Source organism: Peromyscus californicus, unplaced genomic scaffold (assembly GCF_007827085.1).
Source record: "Peromyscus californicus insignis strain IS unplaced genomic scaffold, ASM782708v3 Scaffold_10__1_contigs__length_136768540, whole genome shotgun sequence".
Taxonomy (NCBI): Eukaryota; Metazoa; Chordata; class Mammalia; order Rodentia; family Cricetidae; genus Peromyscus; species Peromyscus californicus.
Genome location: NW_026294391.1, coordinates 102,305,851 through 102,327,770, shown reverse-complemented (window position 1 = coordinate 102,327,770; position 21,920 = coordinate 102,305,851). Strand labels below are relative to the sequence as shown.

General features: G+C 39.6%; 1 protein-coding gene and 1 pseudogene across 3 annotated transcripts in view; both read left to right on the top strand.

Moving 5' to 3' along the window:
* The window catches only part of Cul4b (cullin 4B), a 33,570-nt gene extending 28,739 nt beyond the window's left edge, over window positions 1-4,831 (top strand). For all 3 annotated transcript variants that reach the window (XM_052738284.1, XM_052738274.1, XM_052738289.1), the window contains exons 19-21: window positions 664-836; window positions 1,836-1,988; window positions 4,668-4,831. In XM_052738284.1, the coding sequence (XP_052594244.1) occupies window positions 664-836; window positions 1,836-1,988; window positions 4,668-4,763 (422 nt within the window). In that variant the 3' untranslated portion in view covers window positions 4,764-4,831. The remainder of the gene's footprint in view (window positions 1-663; window positions 837-1,835; window positions 1,989-4,667) is intronic.
* Window positions 4,832-4,959: 128 nt separating this feature from the next.
* LOC128110656 (actin, cytoplasmic 1-like) lies at window positions 4,960-21,539 on the top strand (annotated as a pseudogene).
* Window positions 21,540-21,920: the final 381 nt, after the last annotated feature.

Here is a 21,920-nt window from a genome sequence, read left to right as displayed (position 1 = left end):
CATACTGGAATGATAATAAAACAGCCAAGTGTTGGTGTGGGATAATGCTCTTGTATGCTGTAAAGATTTGTCACTCCTATGGGTTTAATAAAAATGATGATTGGCCAGTAGCCAGGCAGGAGGTGTTAAGTGGGGTGACCAGACTAGTTGAAGGCTGGGAAGAGAAAAGGAGAAACGGGGTCTCCAGCCAGATGGAGAGGAAGTAAGATAAGAATGCTGAACTGAGAAAAGATACCAAACCACATATCTAAACATAGGCAAGAATTATGGGTTAATTTAAGCATAAGAGCTAGTTAGTTATAAGCCTGAGCAATAGTCCAAACGGTTTCTAATTAGTATAAGCCTTTGTGTGTTTATTTGAGACTGAACAGCTGCAGGACCAGGTGGGACAGAAACTTCCATCTACAATGTGGAGTGTCCTTTTAGTGATTGACTTGAGAGAAGTGAAATGTTGCATCAGAAGTTTTAGTAGTTGTCTGCATGGGGTGACAATGCTTTTAGAAGACAACTAGAAAAAAAACTGTTATTGGATAGCACCAAGAGCAGGTGTTGATGACCTTGGGAAAAAAGACACAGTTTAATAGAGAATGTGTAGAAATCAAATTGATGTTGGATGTAGTGTTCTGCATGCTACTAACAAATGACTAACCATTACTTCTTCAGAGGATGGAGAATTAAGGAGAACACTGCAGTCACTAGCCTGTGGCAAAGCTAGAGTTCTGGCTAAAAATCCAAAGGGCAAAGATATTGAAGATGGTGACAAATTCATTTGTAATGACGACTTCAAACACAAACTATTCAGGATAAAGATCAATCAAATCCAAATGAAAGAAACGGTAAACCTTTTGCTCTCTTGTCCTACTGTATTAGGTTTATGTGTGTTTATAGTAGAAATTTACAGATTAAAAAATTGTAGCTGGGTAGTGGTGGCGCACGCCTTTAATCGCAGCACTCGGGAGGCAGAGCCAGGCAGATCTCTGTGAGTTCAAGGCCAGCCTGGTCTATAAAGCAAGTTCCAGGACAGGTCCAAAAGTACACAGAGAAACCCTGTCTTGAAAAAAAACTATAAACTATTTGTGATGTATTATTTATTATAGTCAGTCTAGAGATGATTTAAAGTTGTTTGGTTGTGTTTTGATTTGTTTGTGAAAGGCACCTGATGCCCAAGGTTGTCCTCTTACATCCCCAACCACACTCACTCAATGTACATACCCCCACACATATTTTAAAAATCAACACAATGCTAAATAGCTACATAATATTCTTGTATGTGGCCATTTAAAAAAATCTGTACCTAAATCATAATCTCTAATCTTTTCCTTAAGATGAATTCATGGAAGTAAATTTGGATCAATGAGTGTGAGCGTTTTAAATTTTAGGGAAGGCCAGAGGACAATCTCGAGTGTCATTCCTTTGGAGCTATCCACCTTGTTTCTTGCCGTGGTCTCATACTTGCCTGGAACTCACTAATAGGCTTGGCCGGCTAGGTTTTGAGTTCCTGGAATCTGTTTATCTGTTTTTACATGAGTTCATGAAAATTAAATTTAAAAACCAGGTCCTCATACTTGCAGGGCAGACACTTGACCAACTGAGTCTATCTCCTGTGTCCTCAAAGGTGGTATTTTTCTGTCAACCTCTATAGGCATTGCTTTATTGGTACAGGGCAGTATGATTAGAACAGAAAGGAGCTATATTTGTGAAGTTTTTTCCTCTTCTTGTGTCTGTATTTATAAGGTCCCATTTAGATGAGTCAGTGCCTTTAGAACAGCAACACTGTTATGTCCATGATGTACAGTTTGTCTTAATAATTGACTTTGTTTGAAAACTTTTTTTAGGTTGAAGAACAAGCAAGCACTACAGAAAGAGTATTTCAAGATAGACAATACCAAATTGATGCTGCGATTGTCCGAATTATGAAGATGAGAAAAACACTTAGCCACAATCTTCTTGTTTCAGAGGTCTACAATCAGCTAAAATTTCCAGTAAAAGTAGGTGTTTCTGTGTCTCCATACTGGGACTTGTTATAAATGAAAGAGAATACATTAGATTTTAGACACTAATCTTGCAAATATAGATTAAAGGCATAAAGCCATTTGGAACAAGATTTATTTCCTATAGTCATACATGTGATTCACAAAAGAATATTGTTGGTATATGTATACAACTGTGATAAATTGGGGAAACAATTTACAAAAGCTCCTCCCTGTACTTGAAAGTTTACTGAGTAAATATGGCTTTGAAATTTTTGAATTCACTCTATCTTTTGAGTCTTACTTTTCTGTAGATACCTTGACAATTGACATATTTCGTTATTAAATTGACTTATATCTTGTTTAGTTACATTATATAAATGTCTTCTCAAATCTGTTACAGAGGCTGCTGGGTGGGTCTTAGTGCTAAAGGACTTTTAGTGTCTTTTGAAAATGTCTTAACAATATGTTCTAGTAAACTGAACTTGGTCAATACATTGGCTTGTTCCAATACAAATGTCCAGTAATAAAGGTGTTTAGACAAGAAGGTAGTGTACTGGACTATTTTCCAAATTTTAAAATGATTTCTAAACTTTTGTAATAAGAAACATTTGGTAGAGGTTGCATAGACTCCGGCTGTTAGGATTCCTAGCAGCTTTGGACTTTAATAAGTCATTTAATCTTGCTGAGCTTGTTTGGAATTGATAATTATACTTAGCTCGTACTATTATTTTGAGGCTTAAATGAGATGGGAAGTATAAAACACTTAGTAATAAGTTTGGTATGTAAGTATGTAGTAGCTATTACTTTTAATAAGGTAGGTTGCTTCTTCAAACCTCAAACTGCCTCCTCATTACCACACTTGCACACATGCTCAACTAATCATTTCACCTCCAGCAAGAGTGCTTACTAATGCTAGAATGGAGATCACTCACTATACTTTGATCATTACTAAGCCAAAGCCATTTGGAGTTATTAAATGGAATTTTACTTCCCTGTCTATTTTTCTTCTTTGTTTTATCTTTTGTTTTTGCGTTAGGGTCTTACTGTGTTCCACGGCTGACTTTGAAATCAGCCCTTCATAGCCATCGATTCCATATCTGTGACTTCAATAAACCAAAGGTTGAAAACATCTTTTGAGAATGCATTAGCTAGCCCAGGCAGTGGTGGGGCATGCCCTTAATCCCAGCCCTTGGGAGGCAGAAGCAGGTGGATCTCTGTGAGTTCAAGGCCAGCTGGTTCCAGGACAGCCAGGGCTGTTATACAGAGAAACCCTCTCTTGACAAACCAAAACTAAACCAAACAAACAAAAAATGCATTACCTGGCTGGGTGTAGTTTTGAACGCCTTTAATCCTGGCACTGGGGAGGCAAAGGCAGGTGGATCTCTTGAGTTCGAGGCCAGCCTGGTCTATGTAGTAAGTTCTAGGACACCAAGGACTACAAAGAGAGACCCTGTCTCAAAAAACAAACAAAACCAGCTAATTCATTTGTTTGGCTTTTGGTTTTGTTTGTATTTGAACTATAAATAACAGCATAAGAATTTTGAGTATTGTAAGTGATGTGGAAATATTTGATTTTTTTATATCAGGGTCTGACTGTGTAGCTCAGGCTGGCCTCAAAAGTCATCCTCTTACCTCAAATTCTCCATTGCTGGGATTGTAAGCATGTATCAATACACCTGGCCAAGATCATTTTAAACTGTACTAGAAGATAGCAGGAATTTATATGCAAATACTGAACATTGGCAGATTTTGGTATGTCAGGGTTCTAGAACCAGTTACCTGTTCATACCAAAGAATGCTTTTATTACTTTTATGGGCCATATACACAATATAGTAGCTTTTTATCATTCAAGAGATCAGTATAATTAATTATCCATGCAAGGCTATAATTTTTTAAAAGATTTTATTTTTAATTATGTATCTCTATGTGGGTGTTTACTTGTGTACAGATGTGTCAGCTCCACATGGAGCTTGAGTTACGGGCAGTTGCAAACCACCTGATGTGGGTGCTGGAGAAACCCAGTCTCAAAAACCAAAAAGAAGGAAGGAAGGAGGGAGGGAGGGAGGGAGGGAAGGGAAGGAGAGGAGCAATGACTTCACTTATAGAGGACCTGGGTTTGATTCCTAGTATCCATGATGGCTAATGCATCTTTAACTCCAGTTCCAGGGGATCTGACACCCTCTTCTGGCTTCCATGGATACTGGTAACATGTGGTACACAGACAAACATGCAAGCCAAACACCCATATACATAAAAATAAATCAAAAAATGTAGTAAAAATAAATTAGTAGGAAATATTATATAATGATATGATAGGAGTATGGTAGTATAATATATATGTAGTGTGTAAACAAATATCTTGATGGGGGATTAAGACAGGATCTGACTGACAAGGTCCAGTCTACCCTCAAACTTGTGGTCCTCCTATCTCAGCCTCCTGAACTAGGGTAATAGTCAGGTGCCACCACACCTGCTTTTGTTCACGCTCCCTCCTCTTTTTTTTTTTTAAACACAGTGTTTCACTGTGTAGCTCTGGCTGTCCTGAAACTTGCTATGTATAGACCAGGCTGGCCTCAAACTCACAGAGATCTGCCTGACTCCTAGGGCCTTTTGTTCTCTTTTTTGATGGGTTGTTGGCAGATGGGCTTATGTTGATTATGAGCTTTGCATTGAAAATATGTTTTCTTTTACAGCCTGCAGATTTAAAGAAGAGAATAGAATCCCTAATTGACCGGGACTACATGGAAAGAGATAAAGAAAACCCAAATCAGTACAACTATATTGCATAGAATGTTAGCCTTGGAACATTTGTTGTCATATGCTGTAGCCAATGGATAAACTAACTTGTTGAATCTCATATTATTTGACTTCTTTTATACTTCCAATGACCAAATGAAGCAGTGTAATGGAAATAGTTGCGTGGACTTTTCTCAGTGGTTAACATGCCCATTTTAAAGAGTAATACTTAACCTTTAAGAAGAATGTTGTTGAACTCTTTGCATGTTATTTAGTATGATATGCAGAAAACTCTTTAAGAAAGTACTCGGTCTTCATGATTCCTTTTGGAACAGGGGAAGAGAACCCTATGGCCATTAAAGAGGGGAGGGGGATTCTTATACATCATCAATGAAGCAAAAGGTTTATTTGCTTAAAAGTCACTTAAAGATACTTAAACTGCATGCAAACTTTATTTACTGTACAGAGTTCTGGATGTATTTATCATATAGAAAAACCACCCTGGACTTGGTTGTTCACCCATTTTATGGTTTCCCTTGAAAAGAAAAATAGGTTGTTTTTGCTGTTGGCATTCTGTTACACTGAAGGGATTGGTTAAGAAACCTTATTTGGAAACAAGTTTTTCAAGTAGGGTGACAGTTACTTCCATAATACCTTATATATTCACATCCTAAAGTTTTCCATTTATGAGTATGGGATGTGTACATAAGACTTAGCCCCAAATTTACTGTGCTGATTAACAGGTACTTATTAAAATAGATAAAATAGAAAAATTGCTGATCATCTCATACTAGAAGGACATAGTAAGAGGGGGAAATCCAGTTCTTTTTATTAAAAATGAATACAGTATGAAAATCACAGACCAAAATCAACCTGTTTTATAAATTTCAGCAAAAATCACCAGCGACATTTCATCATGCTTCAGTCTTTAAATGTTGTTTGCATCATTTTGTCTTTAACTTGGGCCAATTGTCAACTGTTAGAGGCTTCCTAGGATTTGCAATTTGCATTCCAGTGTTTTCTACTGAAGTGGTTTTTTATTTTTTTTGAAGCATCTCTTCTCTTTGTTGGTAAACAAAGCTTTTACTTTCATCCACCTCCTGACTTGGAGAAACTCTACATATGGTTCTCCCTTGTCTCACTTACACACTCCTTATTTGAAAATGTCAAGTTCTGTATTCTTTTTTTTTTTTTTTAATTGCTTGAATTTAAGAGTTCTCATAGCCACTGGACACCTGCTTTTCAGGGAAATGTCCCCAAATTGTTCACACACACACAGAATAACAAAAGTATTGTTCTTCAAATTCAAAATGTGAGGTTTTGCTTTGCTTCCTGGTTTCTTTTTTCTATGAAGGGAATTGATTATGGGAAAGAAGCAGACAGTTTTAGTGTTTGCTTTTGAATTAGAACTTCTTCAGTGCTTTATCCAGCAGCATATTTCCTTGTCTTTCTGGAGCCAGTTAGGGGCACTGCTTAGACCTTAACCTTCAGCTTAGGAGATTTGGGGCTCTATGTCTACTATTGATGGTTCTCTTGAATTCTCAAAGACCTGTGGCCAGCTCTCTGTATTTTTTTAAGTTGCCCATTTCTCTAATGCATCAACTTGCACACTGTTTGACTATATATTAATATTTAGAATTAGCTTCCCAATTCTTTTCGAGCAGCTATTTCGTATATTTTTGTCCAGCTCCTCTCCGATTTCCTTACAGGAGCTCTTCTGACAAGGAAATGTGACTGTTATGTTTACTGGACCGTCAACATCAGTGTTCTGATTAATCCTTGTTGGTCTCTGGGATATGGAGACTATTACACCACTCACTAGTTAATCTAAGGAATATTTAGGTAGACTTGTTCCTACTAGGAGGTTCTTGATCCCACATTCTTTATCTTGAGAATGGGTCCCTTTTCTGGGGTTCTTAATTCTTTGAAAATTTGATGCTGTTTCAGCTGAAAAACTAGCCAGACTATTAAGGGAAGCTGGTTAAGAAACTGAAAAGTAATGGCAAACTACATTGCATAATTGTGAGTTTCAGTTGTTCTGTATCGGTTGAATTTTTATGCTTTTATTCCCCTGTGTATGTGGTGGTTCTATTTTTCTCCAATAAAACTTTTATTTTAAAAAGGTTTCTTGGGGAAGATCTTTAAACTCCAAATATTGTGAGAAAATCATAAAGCTAGAAAACAAAATCTTCCTGATGACTTCCTTAATTCACATTTGACAGTTCACATTCGCTTATTTTTATACATTCTCTTCGTTATTTTGTTGGTAGTTTTGAGACACTGTGGAGGAGGCTATAGTAAAAAGATAGTAAAATTCCCGGCATTCTCAAAGTAGACAATTATTGCCACTTTAGAAAAATCAAGCTCAAGTATAAACATTTTTTTGGTCAAACTTTCAAAGTCAGCAGTTTCATAATGTCAATATAGAAGTAGTTTAGGTTGAAGTTGGAAGAAGAGATGGTGCTTATTTTGTTAGAGTGCCTGATATTCTGTTAATCGTTTCTGTTCTGGACAGCATACCATCATAGATGTTACTCGATGTTTTTTTTGAGACAAGAGTCTTGCTGTGTTTCCTAGGCTGGCCTTGAATTTGTGATCTTCCTGCCTTGGGCTCTAAGTGATGGAATTATAGCTGTGTGCTACCCTGTCTTGTTCCACACATCATTATTTGTATGCTTTTTGTCTTTTTCAAAACCACACTGTTTAATGTTGCACATAGAAAATGTTGCATATTTCATTCTCTCATTCACATAAAATTGCCAAACCAGTTTAAGAGGAAGGACCCAAGGGTTTATGGGACCTTGTGTAATTACACTTTATAAAATGTCCTTTCCTAAAGCTTCACTAAAGAATTTTTGCCAGTTGCCTACAAAAACCTTGCTTTAGGTCAAGTGTAGGTGGCTCACACCACTAATCCCAGCACTTGGAAGGCAGAGGCAGATTGATCTCTTTGTCAGTTCCAGGCCAGCTAGGGCTGCATAGTGCAAGTTGTCTGAAAAACGGAAAAAAAAAACCCAACTGTCGTTTTACATTGGAATTATCTGGTTCAAATCACATACTTTGTTCAATTATTTTTTTCTTCCTGCTATTAGAATAAAGTGTATTTTTCCTTTTGAGTGGACAAATTATCCACTTATAGTTAAAATTTAGAAATAATGTCTAGCACAGTAAAAAAATTATTTTATACAACTTTTTTATTCGCTATAGAATATAAGAATGTATACTATTAGACACATTAGAACTTAATAGTTTTGCAAGCTACAAAACCATCTTTTCACCCTCGAATTCCTATAATAACATCTCTCAACTTTGTTTTTAATTTTCTATTGTAAAATAAACATAAAATTTACCAGGCTAACCATTTTAAAATATCCAGTTGAGACATTTAGTGTGTTCAGTGTTGTGCAGTTATCATCACCCTGCAGTTTCGGAACATTTTCATCACCTCAGAAGGAAGCTCAGCACCCGTTATTGAGCAATTATTTTCCATTTCTTCTCTACCCAGCCCCGAGAAACCACTAACCCCTCTTCATCTGGATTTGCCTCCTTTAGATATCTTACATCACTGGAACTGTGACTTATGTTGGATTTCTTTCATTTAGCATGTTTTTCAAGGTTCATTCATGTCAAGCATTCATTCCCTTTTATAACTGAATTACATATATATGTATCTACATATACATATATGTTATATATACTATACTCTATTGAAAGTAGTTAAGCATCTGGGTTGTTTCCACTTTTTAGGGATTGTATAAACACTTGTTTAATTCCTTATTTCACAATCTTTTGAGAATATACACAGAATGAAACTGCTGAGATACATGGTGATTCTGTTCTGAACTTAAGAAATCTTCAAACTACACTGCTGCTAGTAGCATCTGAGTTCCAATTTCTCTGCAGCCTTATCAATGTATGGTGTTTTCTATTGTCTTCTTATGGCCATCCTAGATGATGTGAAGTGGGTTCATGACATTTGAAAATTTTATTTAATAACTAAAAATTTGACATATCATCTATTTGCCATTTGTAGCTTTTCTCTTAAATGTCTCCACACTGGCCATTTTCAAATAGGGTGTCTCTCTTTTGTTACTAAATTATAAGACTTGTTCATATATTCAGATACTAGATTCTTATCAAATAGAGTAGTTTGCTAATATTTTATCCAGTTAAAAGTTGTCTTCTCTATCCTTTGCACAAAGTATTTAATTTTTATTACATTTGTGTGTGTGTGTGTGTGTGTGTGTGTGTGTGTGTGTGTGTACGCACATTGTGCCATGGCACATATGGAAGTCAGAGGACACTTGTAAGAGCTCATTCTCACCAGATGGTGGTGGTGCATACCTGCACACCTTTAATCCCAGCACTTGCAAGGCAGAGGAAGGTGGATCTCTGAATTTGAGAACAGCCTGGTCTACAGAGCAAGTTCGAGGACAGCCAGGACTACATAGTGAAATTGTCTCCAAAGCAACAACAACAAAAAAGAGTTTGTTCTTTCCTTCTACCTTGTAGATAGCAGGGATTGAACTCAGGTTGTCAGGCTTGCCTAGTGCCTTTAACCTGCTGAGCTGTCTCACCAGTCCAAGAGTATTTAATTGTAGTGAAGTTAAATTTATTACTCTACTACTTTTAGAGTAATAAATTTTAACTTTTTTTTCTTTTGTTGCTTTTGGTATATTGAAGAAATGATTGGCAGATTCTTGTTCATTCAGGATTTTGTTCTGTTTTGTTTTGAAACAGAGTTTCTCTGTGTGTCTCTGGCTGTCCTGGAACTTGCTCTATAGGCCAGGCTAGACTTGAACTTAGAGATCTGCCTGCCTCTATTTCCTGAGTTCTGGGATTAAAGGAGTGTGCCATCACCACCTGGCTTATTTTTTTTCTTTTTAGTGTTCAGGTTTTGGTTTTGTTTGGTTTGGTTGGCTTGGTTTTTGTTTGTTTAGGTTTTTTGAGTCTTACTATGTAACCCTGTCTGGCCTGCCTCTACCTCTCAAGTACTGGGATTAAAGGTGTGCACCACTACACCCGTCAGAGTCTATGTGTTGAGTCATTATGCTAGTACTACACTATTTTGATTACTGTAGCTCTGTAATAGATTTAGTCAGGAGGTGTGAATTCCATCTTTGCTCTTCCTTTGTGAGATGATTTTATCTACTTGGGTCACTTGCAATTCTATGTGAACTTTAGCAGGAATGTTTCTATTTCTGTAGAAAGGCTTTTGGAGGTTTTGATAGGAATGTCTTTGAAGAGTATTGCCATCTTAGTATTTTTAAGTCTCCTAATGACTATAAGATGTATATTTAGGTCTTTAAAATTTCAGTTAGATTTGTACTTCCCATGTAAAGTTTTATGTTACTCCCTAAACATACCCAAATATTTTACTCTAATGCTCTTATGAATGAGATTATTTTCTGAACTTACACATGCATTGCCAGTCTATATAACCATCTATAACTGATATTTTATATAATAGTTTTGTATCTTCCATTTTTTTCATTGACTTGTTGGTGCTAATATATTTTGGTGGTTTTTATTCATAGCATCTTAACCATCTACAAAGAGTTTCTTTCTAGTTTGGGTGCTTTCTTCCTCTTGCCTGGTATGTAAGCCTAGTGTGTAACTGGAGCTTCTAATACAACTTTGAATAGAGTCGTGTCAAGTCAATAGCTTTGTAGGAATTTCATAAATACCCATTATGAGAATAGGAAGTTTCTTTTCAGTCCTAGTTTTTGGAGTTTTATTTTTATAAATAATTTATTCATATTTATATGTATGAGTGTTTGCTGGCATGTGTACATGTGCCACATGTACATTCATGTTACCTGCAGAGGCTAGAGGAGGACATTGGATCTCCTGGAACTGGAATTACAGACAATTGTGAGCCACCATGTGGGTTCTGGGAATTGAACCCAAGGTCCTCTGCAAGAGCAGCCAGTGCTTTTAACCACCAAACCATTTCTCCAAACCCCGGAGTTTGATTTTTTTTTTTTTTCGAGACAGGGTTTCTCTGTGTAGCTTTGAGCCTTTCCTGGGACTCGCTTGGTAGCCCAGGCTGGCCTCGAACTCACAGCGATCCGCCTGGCTCTGCCTCCCAAGTGCTGGGATTAAAGGCGTGCGCCACCACCACCCGGCCCGGAGTTTGATTTTTAATCATTAAACCATGTGGAACTTTATCAACTAGCTTTCTGTACTAGTTGAGATAATTGTGGTATTTTCTTTCATTGTGTTAATGTGTACTACATTGAATTCCTTTTCATATGTGCAACAATTCTTCTACTCTTACTTAGTAAAACACCACCTTTTTTGATGTGGATTTGCCTATAGTCTTGAGAATTTTTGCATAAGTGTTCATAAGAAATACTTGTCTGTGGTATTCTTTCTAAAAGTATTTTATGATATTTGGTGGGGGTTGTGTACGTGCCAAGATGCTTATATGGACCTTAGATGACAACTTGCAGGAGTCTCCTTTCTTCCAATATGTGGGTCCCAGGGGTTGACCTCCACCAGTTTTGTACCTTTGTCTGCTGAGCCATCTCAGCAGCCCGTAGTATGCTTACTGTATCTTTGATACCAGGTAATACTGGCTTCATAATAGGAGCTACTGTTTATTCTTCTAATATTTGGAAGACATAGAGAAGAGTTGGCTGTTAAATACTAATACCCTCCTTTAAATATTAATAGAATTTTTATATTGAGAAGCAGTATGATTCTGGACCTTTCTTTTGGTGAAGGCTTTTGGTTATTGATTGGATTTCTCTTTTTCTTTTCTATTGGGGGCATTGTTTGTTTGTTAGTATAGTTTCACAGGGCTAGCCTGGAACTCTGTAGCCCAGACTAACCTCAAACTTGAGGCAGTCTAGCCTCCATCTCTCTCCTGAGTGGTGAGGTTACATAAATGAGTCACTTGTGGTTTTGCTTCAGATGCTTGCTGATATGTTTCTATTAAAATGCTGTCTCGAAAAAAAAAAGCTTTTAACACTATTTTATTTTTTCATTGTGTGTGTGTGTGTGTGTATGCACATTGTGTATGTACGTACAACATTGTATGTGGAGATCAGAGGACAACTTGTGGATGTTGGTTCTCCACCATGTGGATTCTGGGGCTCACACTCATTTTGCCAGGTTTAGTGGCTAGAGCCTTTGCATTTTCTATTGTATTCATTTTTCATATATTACCTCTCATATCTTTGTCTTTGAGTTTAATTATTTTCCTTCTGTTTTTGTGTGTGTCATGTATGTGTTCTTGTGTGTGCCAGCAGCAGAAGTGTGTGTGTGTGTACAAGTGGAGAACAGCAGTTAGTGTTGGATATCTTTCTCTAGTGCTCTTAGTTTCTCAGACAGGCTTTCACTGCACCTGGAGCTCACCAATTCAGCAACACTGGCTGGCCGGCAAGCTTCAGAGCTTCTGGCTATGCCTGTCCAGCTCTGGGACTATATGCATTCTCTGCCATGTCTAGCTTTTTACATGAGTTCAGGGAATTCAAACTCAGGTCCTCACGCTTGGACAGTAAGCGCTTTACTGACGGAATCATCTCTCTACCTCACCCCCATTGTTTTGGTTCTTATATAAAACTACCTTGTTGATTTGAAATCTTGTGTAGTATAGGCATTTACAGTTAATAAATGTCTCTCAATACTTTTTTGCTGCATCCCATCAGTTTGCTGTGTTTTTGTTTTAAAATAATTTTTAGATTAGCTCATTGGTTTTTGGAAAAAATATGTTGTTTAATTTCCATATAGTATGAATTTTCTAGTTTTCCTGTTAGCTGATTTCTAATTTCAAATTCTTTTTTTTCATATTTAAGGAAATTTATTTAATTAAATTTATGAGTGACACCTATTGTCAAATGCAGTTTAAATTTTTAGTTCATACTCTTTAAAATTTAATTTCAAATTCTTTAATTACATTTTTTTGGTGAAAGTGTCTCTGTGTAGCCTTGGTTGACCTGAACTCATTATCTTTTCCAGGCTGGCCTCAAAACCTCACAGAGATCTGCCTGCCTCTGCTTCCCAGTTGCTGGGATTGAAGGCATGGGTAACACCTTACATTACATTTTTATTAATTTATTTTTGATGTTATGTGTATATGTGTGGGCATGCATGTGCGATGGCCCATGTGGGGGGGTCAGAAGACAACTTGCAGGAGTCAGTTTTCTCCACCAAATGGATTTTGAGGATCCATTTCAGGTTGTCAGTCTTGGAGGCAACCATTCATCTTCTGAGCCCTCCTGCTCACCTTGATTTCTAATTTCACCTTGTGACAGAAGTACTGTGTTTCATTACATTCTTTGTAAACGTGAAACTCGTGTGGCCTAACAAATGATCTGGCCTAGAGAATGTTCTGTGGAGACTTGAGGAGAGCGTCTGTGCTGTTTTGAGTGGAGTGAGTATTCTATGTTATGTCTGGGAAGGCAGATAGGTTTGAATCATTTCCATTCACTGTTTCCCTCTTCGTCTTCTATCTGTAGGGCATTGGAGTCTTTGGAAATCTTCAGCTGCAGTTGCACACCATTTCTCCTTTCAGTTCTACCAATTCTTGCTTCGTGTATTTTGGGATAGGTGTCTATGTTTATAATTATTCCATCCTTTTGATGGATCGACCCCTCACCTTATAATGTCGTTCCTTATGTCATGTAATGTGTAGAGTTTTCACTCACATATTTTATCTGAAATTAGTAGAGATACCTTAGCTCTCATCGATTTACAGTTTATATGTTGTCTGTGCACCTACCCTTTCTTTTCATGATGTTTGTGTCTGTGGACAGTCTATAGTTAGATTATATTTTTAAATCCAGTTCCCCAGTTTCTCCCTTTCCAAATTAAAGTGTTTAATTCTTTTACATTTAAAATAATTACTGATAAGAGGACTTTTTTTCATTTTTCCATTTTCTATAATGTCTATTTTGTCCATTAACACCTTTAGTAGTACCAAATAGATTTTGTTTAAGTACTAAAGAAATGGATACTGAACTTCTACATTGTACATTTGGTTTTAGGTTGAATGTATAGTTTAAATCGTAAACATCTAGAGGTAGCAATATATAACTATTCTTTAGGGGTAAGAAAATAGTTTATTCTGAGCAGCATATAAACAACCATGGCCAAAGGATATGAATTCGTTAATCCCAGGAACTTCTTCCACTGTGGAAGAGGTTGTGTGATCTTTTGTAGTCACTGAACAAAAGAAATGTTAGAAATCAATCCGCTTACTGGGTCCTCTGGTGGGGGGCATCTAGTAGGTGGACTACAACTGAGCAGGGACATCTCTTTAATAGGTTTCAGATGCCACAGCATTCTAAACTTCAGGGTTGGTGGAAATGAGAGGTCGCTGTGCTTAATTGCACATTCCAGAGTTTTGCTTAGCAGTCACCAGGCTGTTAAGTCAGATGTAGAGGTTGGTAGTAAATGGCTATTTAAAGAACCTAAAGGGCTGGGGAGATGGCTCAGTAAAGTGCTTGCCTTGCAAATGTGACAACCCAAATTTGATCCCTAGTACCCCTTTTAGAAAGCTGGGAGTGGTGGTGCACTCCCAGCACTGGGAAGGTAAAGTGGTGGCCAATCAGCCTAACCTACTTGATAAACTCCAGTCCAGTGAGAGTCTGTCTCATTAAGGTTCGTGACACCTGAGGAAAGACACCTGAGGTGACCTGACCTGTCTTCCACGTGCATGTACAAATAAAGGAGAACTGAAGGTGGTCCCAGATACTAGCTCTCAATCTGCAGTATTACACCTCTCCATGGCCCTAGTGTTGTAGTCACACAAAGTAATCTGCAGGACTAATGTTGTTTCTTCAGAGAACTTATACTCACACCCGTAAACCCAGGTAGAAGGGAAGTTGTGGGATCTGCATCACTTTGGATGCTGACAACCCTGCAGCAAACTCAACAGCCATTTAGCAAGCAAGGCATGTGTGCTGAACTTGCAGTGTTCCAGTTCGCGGGCTGAATAAACAAACCAACAGTATTCTTACTTAATGAGGATTGCCAAAGCCATGTGAACTTGGAAAGCATTTGGGTTATTTCATGCACTTCTGAGAAAATAGTGTGTTTTCCTTTGAGACAATTGAGTAGGATTCATTTACCAGTCAGGTAGAAAATACAACACATGCAGATGCAGAGGTCTAACAGGCTTCATCTAAAACTTTCAGGCAGGTGTTAGGTGCTATAATACAAGCCACAGTAGTTAGGAGAAGAATAGCTGGATCTTAAATTGCTTCTAGCACACAGAAGTTCATATGGCTAATGCTTTTTACCTACGTTTGTGAGAAAAAAAATTACTTGCTCAGTTTTCAAAAAAAAAAAGTTTTGCCCTTCTGATGAGTATTATCCCCTACAGGGAGTTTGGGGGCCCTGTCTGTGGATTACTATTGGTAAGTCTTAGGAAGGATCTAGACTAAATTTCTTAGGAGTGACCAAGGAGCTCTAGCAGCAGCCAGAATGTCTCCACATACTGTCAGGTGGATAGCATGTGTTGTCTATTTCTGATTTTTTTTTTCTTTACAGCTTCAGGTAGTTTCAGTGGTGCCCAAGTCCTTTGCAAGCCACAGAGCCCAAAGTTAAAGTGACTGGAGAGTTGAAGTGGGGAGGAGTGGACAAGAGGAATGGAGGAGGTATTGGAGATTCAGAGGGGAGTATATGGGGATCCAGGGGAACAAAATTGAAGATTGAAACGTGTAGAAAGGAGAATTGGAATCAGGCTGAAGGAAAAACTCTCATGGGAATTAATTTGGAGAAAGCTCAAGTTTCCTGAAGGAGTTGCTAATGTTTCACATCACATTATAAGTGTGCCCACAAAATTGTGGCAATGTTGGCAGAACAGTGTTTAGTGGTTCAAGAGGAGTATGGGGGCCGGGGGTGTATGGAGTTCACTGGTACTTAACGTAGAACGTATGAACTCCTGAGTTTGATCCCCAGTATGGAGGGAGGTTTCAGTTAATTGATAATGTTCTCATGCGAGGGACATTCCGAGCACGAAGTTGCTGTAATCTCTGTACTTGGAAGATGAGGCAAAAACTCAGGAGTGGATGCCAACCCAAGCTGCAGAGTGAGACCCTGTGTCAGAGCAACAACAGAAGTATTTCTAACAGTAGTGAATTTCGTTGAAAACTAGATACACCTGTCAACTGACTGATAAACCGACCAGCATTTCAGAATGCAAGAGGAATCTCCACAAAGGGTACAAAAATGTAGTCCTGCCAAACTTCCTGAGCTACTTCCAAAGAAGGAATGAGACTCGCAATAGTCAATAGGATGCTAGCTGAAAGTGGTTATGACTCATATTTCTGACTGACCTTTCAGTATTTACACAGGCCTGATAACCTGTGTGCCCTGACACAAAGCCACGTAAACTCTCAGGACACAAAATGAGAAAAAAAGAAAAGGGATGGTTATTTCTGGGTGGGGAACAATTTAATGGTTTTTTCTTCCAAACCAAGGAATTAACTTTTACAAATTTATTCTCCTGCTAATCTAAAGTTGGGAAGGAAGAAGCAATATGTTTTTACTATCCCTAAGACAAACAAAAACATGGTCTCACTGTGGCTCTGGCTGTCCTGGAACTCACTATTTGTACCAGGCTAACCTCAAACTCAGAGATTCACCTGCCTCTGCCTTCTTGAGTGCTTAGTAGCTGTTTTGGCCATTCATTGATTCATTCATTCTTTTCACTTACATTACATCCAGACCCTGCAATTTCCCCTCCATCCACTGCTCCTCCGTTTCCTTTCAGAAAAGAGCAGCTCCAGGGATATCAACCAAACACGGCATAACAAGTTACAATAAGATTAGACACAAACCCTCATATCAAGGCCGGAAGAGGCAACCTGGTAGGAGGAAAACGGTCAGAGATACCCCCACTTCCCCTGTTGGGAGTTCCACAAGAACACCAAGCTATACAACCATAAGGTGTTGGTTGGTTTTGCTCTTTTGGGGGACCCAACACCCAGCTCCCAAATAAATCACACACGGAGGCTTATTCTTATGCATGCCCAGCCTTAGCTTTTTTCTTTCTTGCCAGCTTTCCTTAACTTTAATTTATCCCATCTACCTTTTGCCTCTGGGCTTTTTCCTTTTCTTCTGTATATCTTACTTTCACTCTTATTCTGGCTGGCTGTGTGGCTGGCCCCTAGCGTCCTTCTCCTTGTTCTCTTGCACTTTCTCTTCTTTTCCCCCCAGATTTCTTCTTCTATTTATTCTCTCTGCCTGCCAGCCCCGCCTGTCCTTTCTTCTGCCTTGCTATTGACTGATCAGCTCTTTATTAGACCATCAGGTGTTTTAGACAGGCAAAGTAATACAGCTTCACAGTGGTAAACAAATGCAACATAAAAGAATGCAACACATCTTTGCATCATTAAATGCCCACAGCACAAACAAATGTAACACATCTTAAAATAATATTCTACAATAAAGTATATGTAGACGACCTAGTTCAGACCCATACAGGGTCCATGATTGCCACTTCAGTCTCTGAACCCCATCAACCCACCCACAAAACCTTTGACCTGCAAATTGTCCTCCCTGCAAGATGTGTTGGGGAAATGGTGGCACAGAACTTGTGGGAGTGGTCAACCAATGACTGGTCCAACTTGAGGCCACCAGAGGGAGCCCAAACCTAACTGCCTGGATAGCCCAGAGACCAAGGATAGAACCAAACATGGCTGTCTCCCCCCACCCCAACACAAAGTCAATGAAATTATTCCTAATGATAGTCTGTTTTGCCTTTTTTTTTTTTTTTGGTTTTTTTTTTTGAGACAGGGTTTCTCTGTGTAGCTTTGCGCCTTTCCTGGAACTCACTTGGTAGTCCAGGCTGGCCTCGAACTCACAGAGATCCGCCTGGCTCTGCCTCCCGAGTGCTGGGATTAAAGGCGTGCGCCACCACCGCCCGGCTGTTTTGCCTTCTTAACAAGCATAGTAAGCAGAGATCTAAGTGGGCAGTGTTTGATATTAATTTTGACCCCTTAACACCTGCCAGTATTCCCAGGACTCTGGCAACTTCCAGAGTGAATAGGATGCCCTAGAGATGCCATTGTCAACACCTAAAACTATAGAGCAATAAAAATAGTATTCTCTCTACTCTTCATAGACTGAGCCTTGCTATGCAGTCCTGCTTAGCCTGCTTAGTCCACTATTAGGCTGGACTGAAACTTGTGATCCTCCTCCCTCTGCCTAGGAATACAGGAGTGTACCCCCATGTCTGTCTTACCCTTTATAGTTCATATTTGGATGGATTCTTGTAACAGCCAATTTGCAAGGGAAAAACCCAAGTAATAGTATGTGTGTCTGTTGCGTACCTGGAGATACCTAGGGAAAGATGAGGCACTTTCTCCTCCCTTCTTGGTCACTTGCTTTCTTTCTAGAATTTTATTTTGATTCATTTATGTTCCTGTGTATCTTCTAGTTATCTATTTTTTTAACAAGATTTAATTCGCTTTATTTTTCTTGTATAAAAACCCCATTTGGTAACCACAGCTGGAGCCTGAGTCCTCTGAATTGAGTCTCTGGTGTGGGTTTTCACAAGATGGTCAGTGAATTCCTGGTAAGGAGACTTAGTGAATAGTCTCTTTCCAGAGGTCAGGGGTCAAGTAGTTGTAGGTCTTGGAGATGGCATCAAAGGAGACTGTATTAGTCAAGGTTCTCTAGAGGAACATAACTAATAGAATGAATATATATATTATAATACATATTCACTCTATATAGAATATATAAAGATGATTTATAATATAATTTATTATTACTGTAATTAATGAGGTAATTCCACGTAATTTATCTGGTAATCAAGAGAGGTTTATTTCTGGGATAACTTACATTCATCCAATAGGGGTTGGTTACAGGATCAGGGAAAGATGAGGTACCATCCAGAAGAGAACTCTGGCTTGGTGTCCCATCCAGCTTCCAGGACCACGAGGTATCCAGAAGGGGCTAAGGGGTTCCCTCTCAGCCACGCCCCAGGGGCAGGTCATAGGCAGGTGTGGCAGTTACCTGCTGTCACTTTAGGGGCAGTGTTTCAAGATCAAAGCTGGAACAGCTACCCACTACAATTTATATTATGTTTAAAATAATATAAATATATTATTTATTATATATGCTAATATTTTATATTTATTTAATATATATAGGGGATTTATTAGAATGGCTTACAGGCTATGGTTCAGCTAGTTCAACAATGGCTGTGTTAGTAAAATGTATAATGTATAAAGACATTATGTGCCTGCTAATATATAGAGAAAACCTTTCTCACAGTTGAATTTAATTTTATCTTATTTTTTGGTTGTTGTGTAGACAGGCTCTCTATAGCTTAGAATGCCCTTATCTTGCAGCAGTCTTGCCTCAGCCTCTTGAGTGATAAGACTACAGTTATGAGCCACCATATTTGGTTTCATGTTTTTTTTTTTGAGGTAGGGGTGTGTGGGTGTGGGTGTGGGTGTGGGTGTTTTGGCTGGCATGTACGTCTGTGTACCACATGCACGCCTGGTGTACACAGAGGCCAGAAGAGGGCTTCAAATTCCCTGGAACTGGAGTTATACGCAGTTGTTAGTCATCATGTGGGTGCTATGACTTGAACTCAGGTCCTCCAGAAGAGCAACCAGTGCTTTTAACTACTGAGCCAACTCTCTAGTCACAAGAAGTTCATGTTTCTTAATCAATCCAAAACATAACAAGGCACTCTTAAGTTGGAAGTAATATTGTTGTTGGTTGTTTTTGTTCTTTTGGGGGGCCCACCACCCAGCTCTCGAATAAATCACACACAGAGGCTTATTCTTAATTATAAATCCATAGCCTTAACTTGGCTTGTTTCTTGCTAGCTTTTCTTAAATTAACCCATCTGTCTTTTGCCTCTGGGCTTTTACCTTCTCTATTTCTGTATACCTTTCTTTATTTCTCCATTGTTCTGTAGCTGAGTGGCTAGCCCCTGATGTCCTCCTCCTTCTCTGGCTCCTTCTTCCTCTTTTTCCAGACTTCTTCTATATATTCTCTCTGTCTGCCAGCCCCACCTGTCCTTTCTCCTAGGCTGTTCAGTTCCTTATTAGACCATCAGGTATTTTAGACAGGCACAGTAACACAGCTTCACATAGTTAAACAAATACAACATAAAAGTCACATACCTTAAAACAATATTCTACAACATAGTATAAATATCAAAGTAAGTTGATTTAAGTCACCCAATTTTTTATTGATTAACCCCCCCCCCGTGTGTGTTCTTGTCCATTGTTATATATCAGAATTTTTGTTTTAGACCAAGCATGAATAGCATAATAGCATATACCTGTAATCGTAGCACTTGGGGGGTGGAGGAGGACCAGGAATATGAGGTCATCTTCAGCTACACAGTATTTGCGACCAGTCTGGGCTCCGTGAAACCCTGCTTCAGAAAACAAACAAAAAACTGACTTGTTTTTGTAAACTACTGTGTAAATAGGGTCAAGGGCTACATCGTGGGAGGAATTCACTGAGTTTGTTGCTGTATTCTGGATGTGGATCTTCAAAAAGTATTTGTCCTGCCTCTCAAATTCAAGCTATTACAATAGCAGTCTTCAGAGACCCTGATGACTGTAGCATCATAAATAATTGCAGAGGGCTGGCATCCACCCGCAAGCACAGGTCTCTTGCCGCTCGCTCTTCACCTCTCCACGCCCGCCACCAGTTCTCCATGGATGCCGATATCTCTGCACTCTTTGTTGACAGCGGCTCCGGCAGTGCAAAGCCGGCTGACTTCGCAGGTGTTGATGCTCCCCCAGGCTATCTTCCCCTCCATCGTGGGCCACCCTAGGCACCATGGCGTGATGGTGAGCATGGGCCAGAAGGACTCCTACGTGGGTAATGAGACCCAGAGCAAGAGAGGCAATTCTGACCCTGAAGTATCCTATTGAACACAGCATTGTCACCAACTGGGACGATATGGAGAAGATCTGGCACTACACCTTCTACAACCAGCTGCATGTGGCCCCTGAGGAGCACCCTGTGCTGTTCATCAAGGCCCCCTTAAACTCCAAGGCCAACTGTGAAAAGATGAGCCAGATCATGTTTGAGACCTTCAACACCCCAGCCATGTATGTAGCCATTCAGGCCGTGATGTCCCTATATGCCTCTGTTGGAACCACTGGTATTGTGATGGACTCCAGAGATGGGGTCACCCACACTGTGCCCATCTATGAGGGCTACGCTCTCCCTCATGCCAGCCTGCGTCTGGACCTGGCTGGCCGGGACCTGACAGACTACCTCATGAAGATCCTAAGTGAACGTTCCTACAGCTTCACCACCACAGCCAAGAGGGAAATCATACATGACATCAAAGAGAAGCTGTGCTATGTTGCCCTATACTTCGAGCAAGAGATGGCCACTGCTGCAATGGCCAGGGCATCACTATTGGCAACAAGCAGTTCCGCTGCCCTGAGGCTCTTTTCCAGCCTTCCTTCCTAGGTATGAAATCATGTGGCATCCAAGAAACTACATTCAATTCCATCATGAAGTGTGACATTGACATCCACAAAGACCTCTATGTCAACACAGTGCTGTCTGGTGGTACCACCATGTATCCAGGCATTGCAAATCGAATGCAGAAGGAGATCACTGCTCTGGCTCCCAGCAGCGGGAAGATCAAGATCATTGCTCCTCTTGAGCGCAAGTACTCTGTGTGGATCGGTGGCTCCATCTTGGCCTCACTTGGCACCTTCCAGCGGATGTGGGTCAGCAAGTAGGAATACTGAGTCTGGCCCCTCCATCATGTTCTGCAAATGCTTCTGGGTGGACTGTTACTAAGCGCTGCGTTTTACACCCTTTCTTGGACAAAACCTAACTTGCACAGAAAAAAAAAAATGAGACAACATTGGCATGGCTTTGTTTTTTGTTTTTTTTTTTTTGGGTTTTGTTGTTGTTGTTGTTAAGGGAAGAGGGGGTAGGCTCTGTCTCAACTTAGTGTGCCAGGCTTTGTTGACTACCCAAGGGAGGCCTTACCCCCTCTGAGGAGTGGATGGGGGTGGGAGGTGAGGGGGGGTGGGAGAAGGGGAGAGAGGATGTGGGGACCTGCCCCACCAGGACATTAGGTCATCTGTGAAGAGGTGGCCTGGAACCAAGGAAAGGTAAGTGCTTGCCGCTGGCCTGTTTCCCAGCCTTCCTCTTACCCCAGACAATCAGACAATCAGACGCAGCGGGGAGTCAAGTCAAGCAAGAACTCATTTATTGATAAGCAGTAAGCCTCTTTTATACCAGAAAACCTC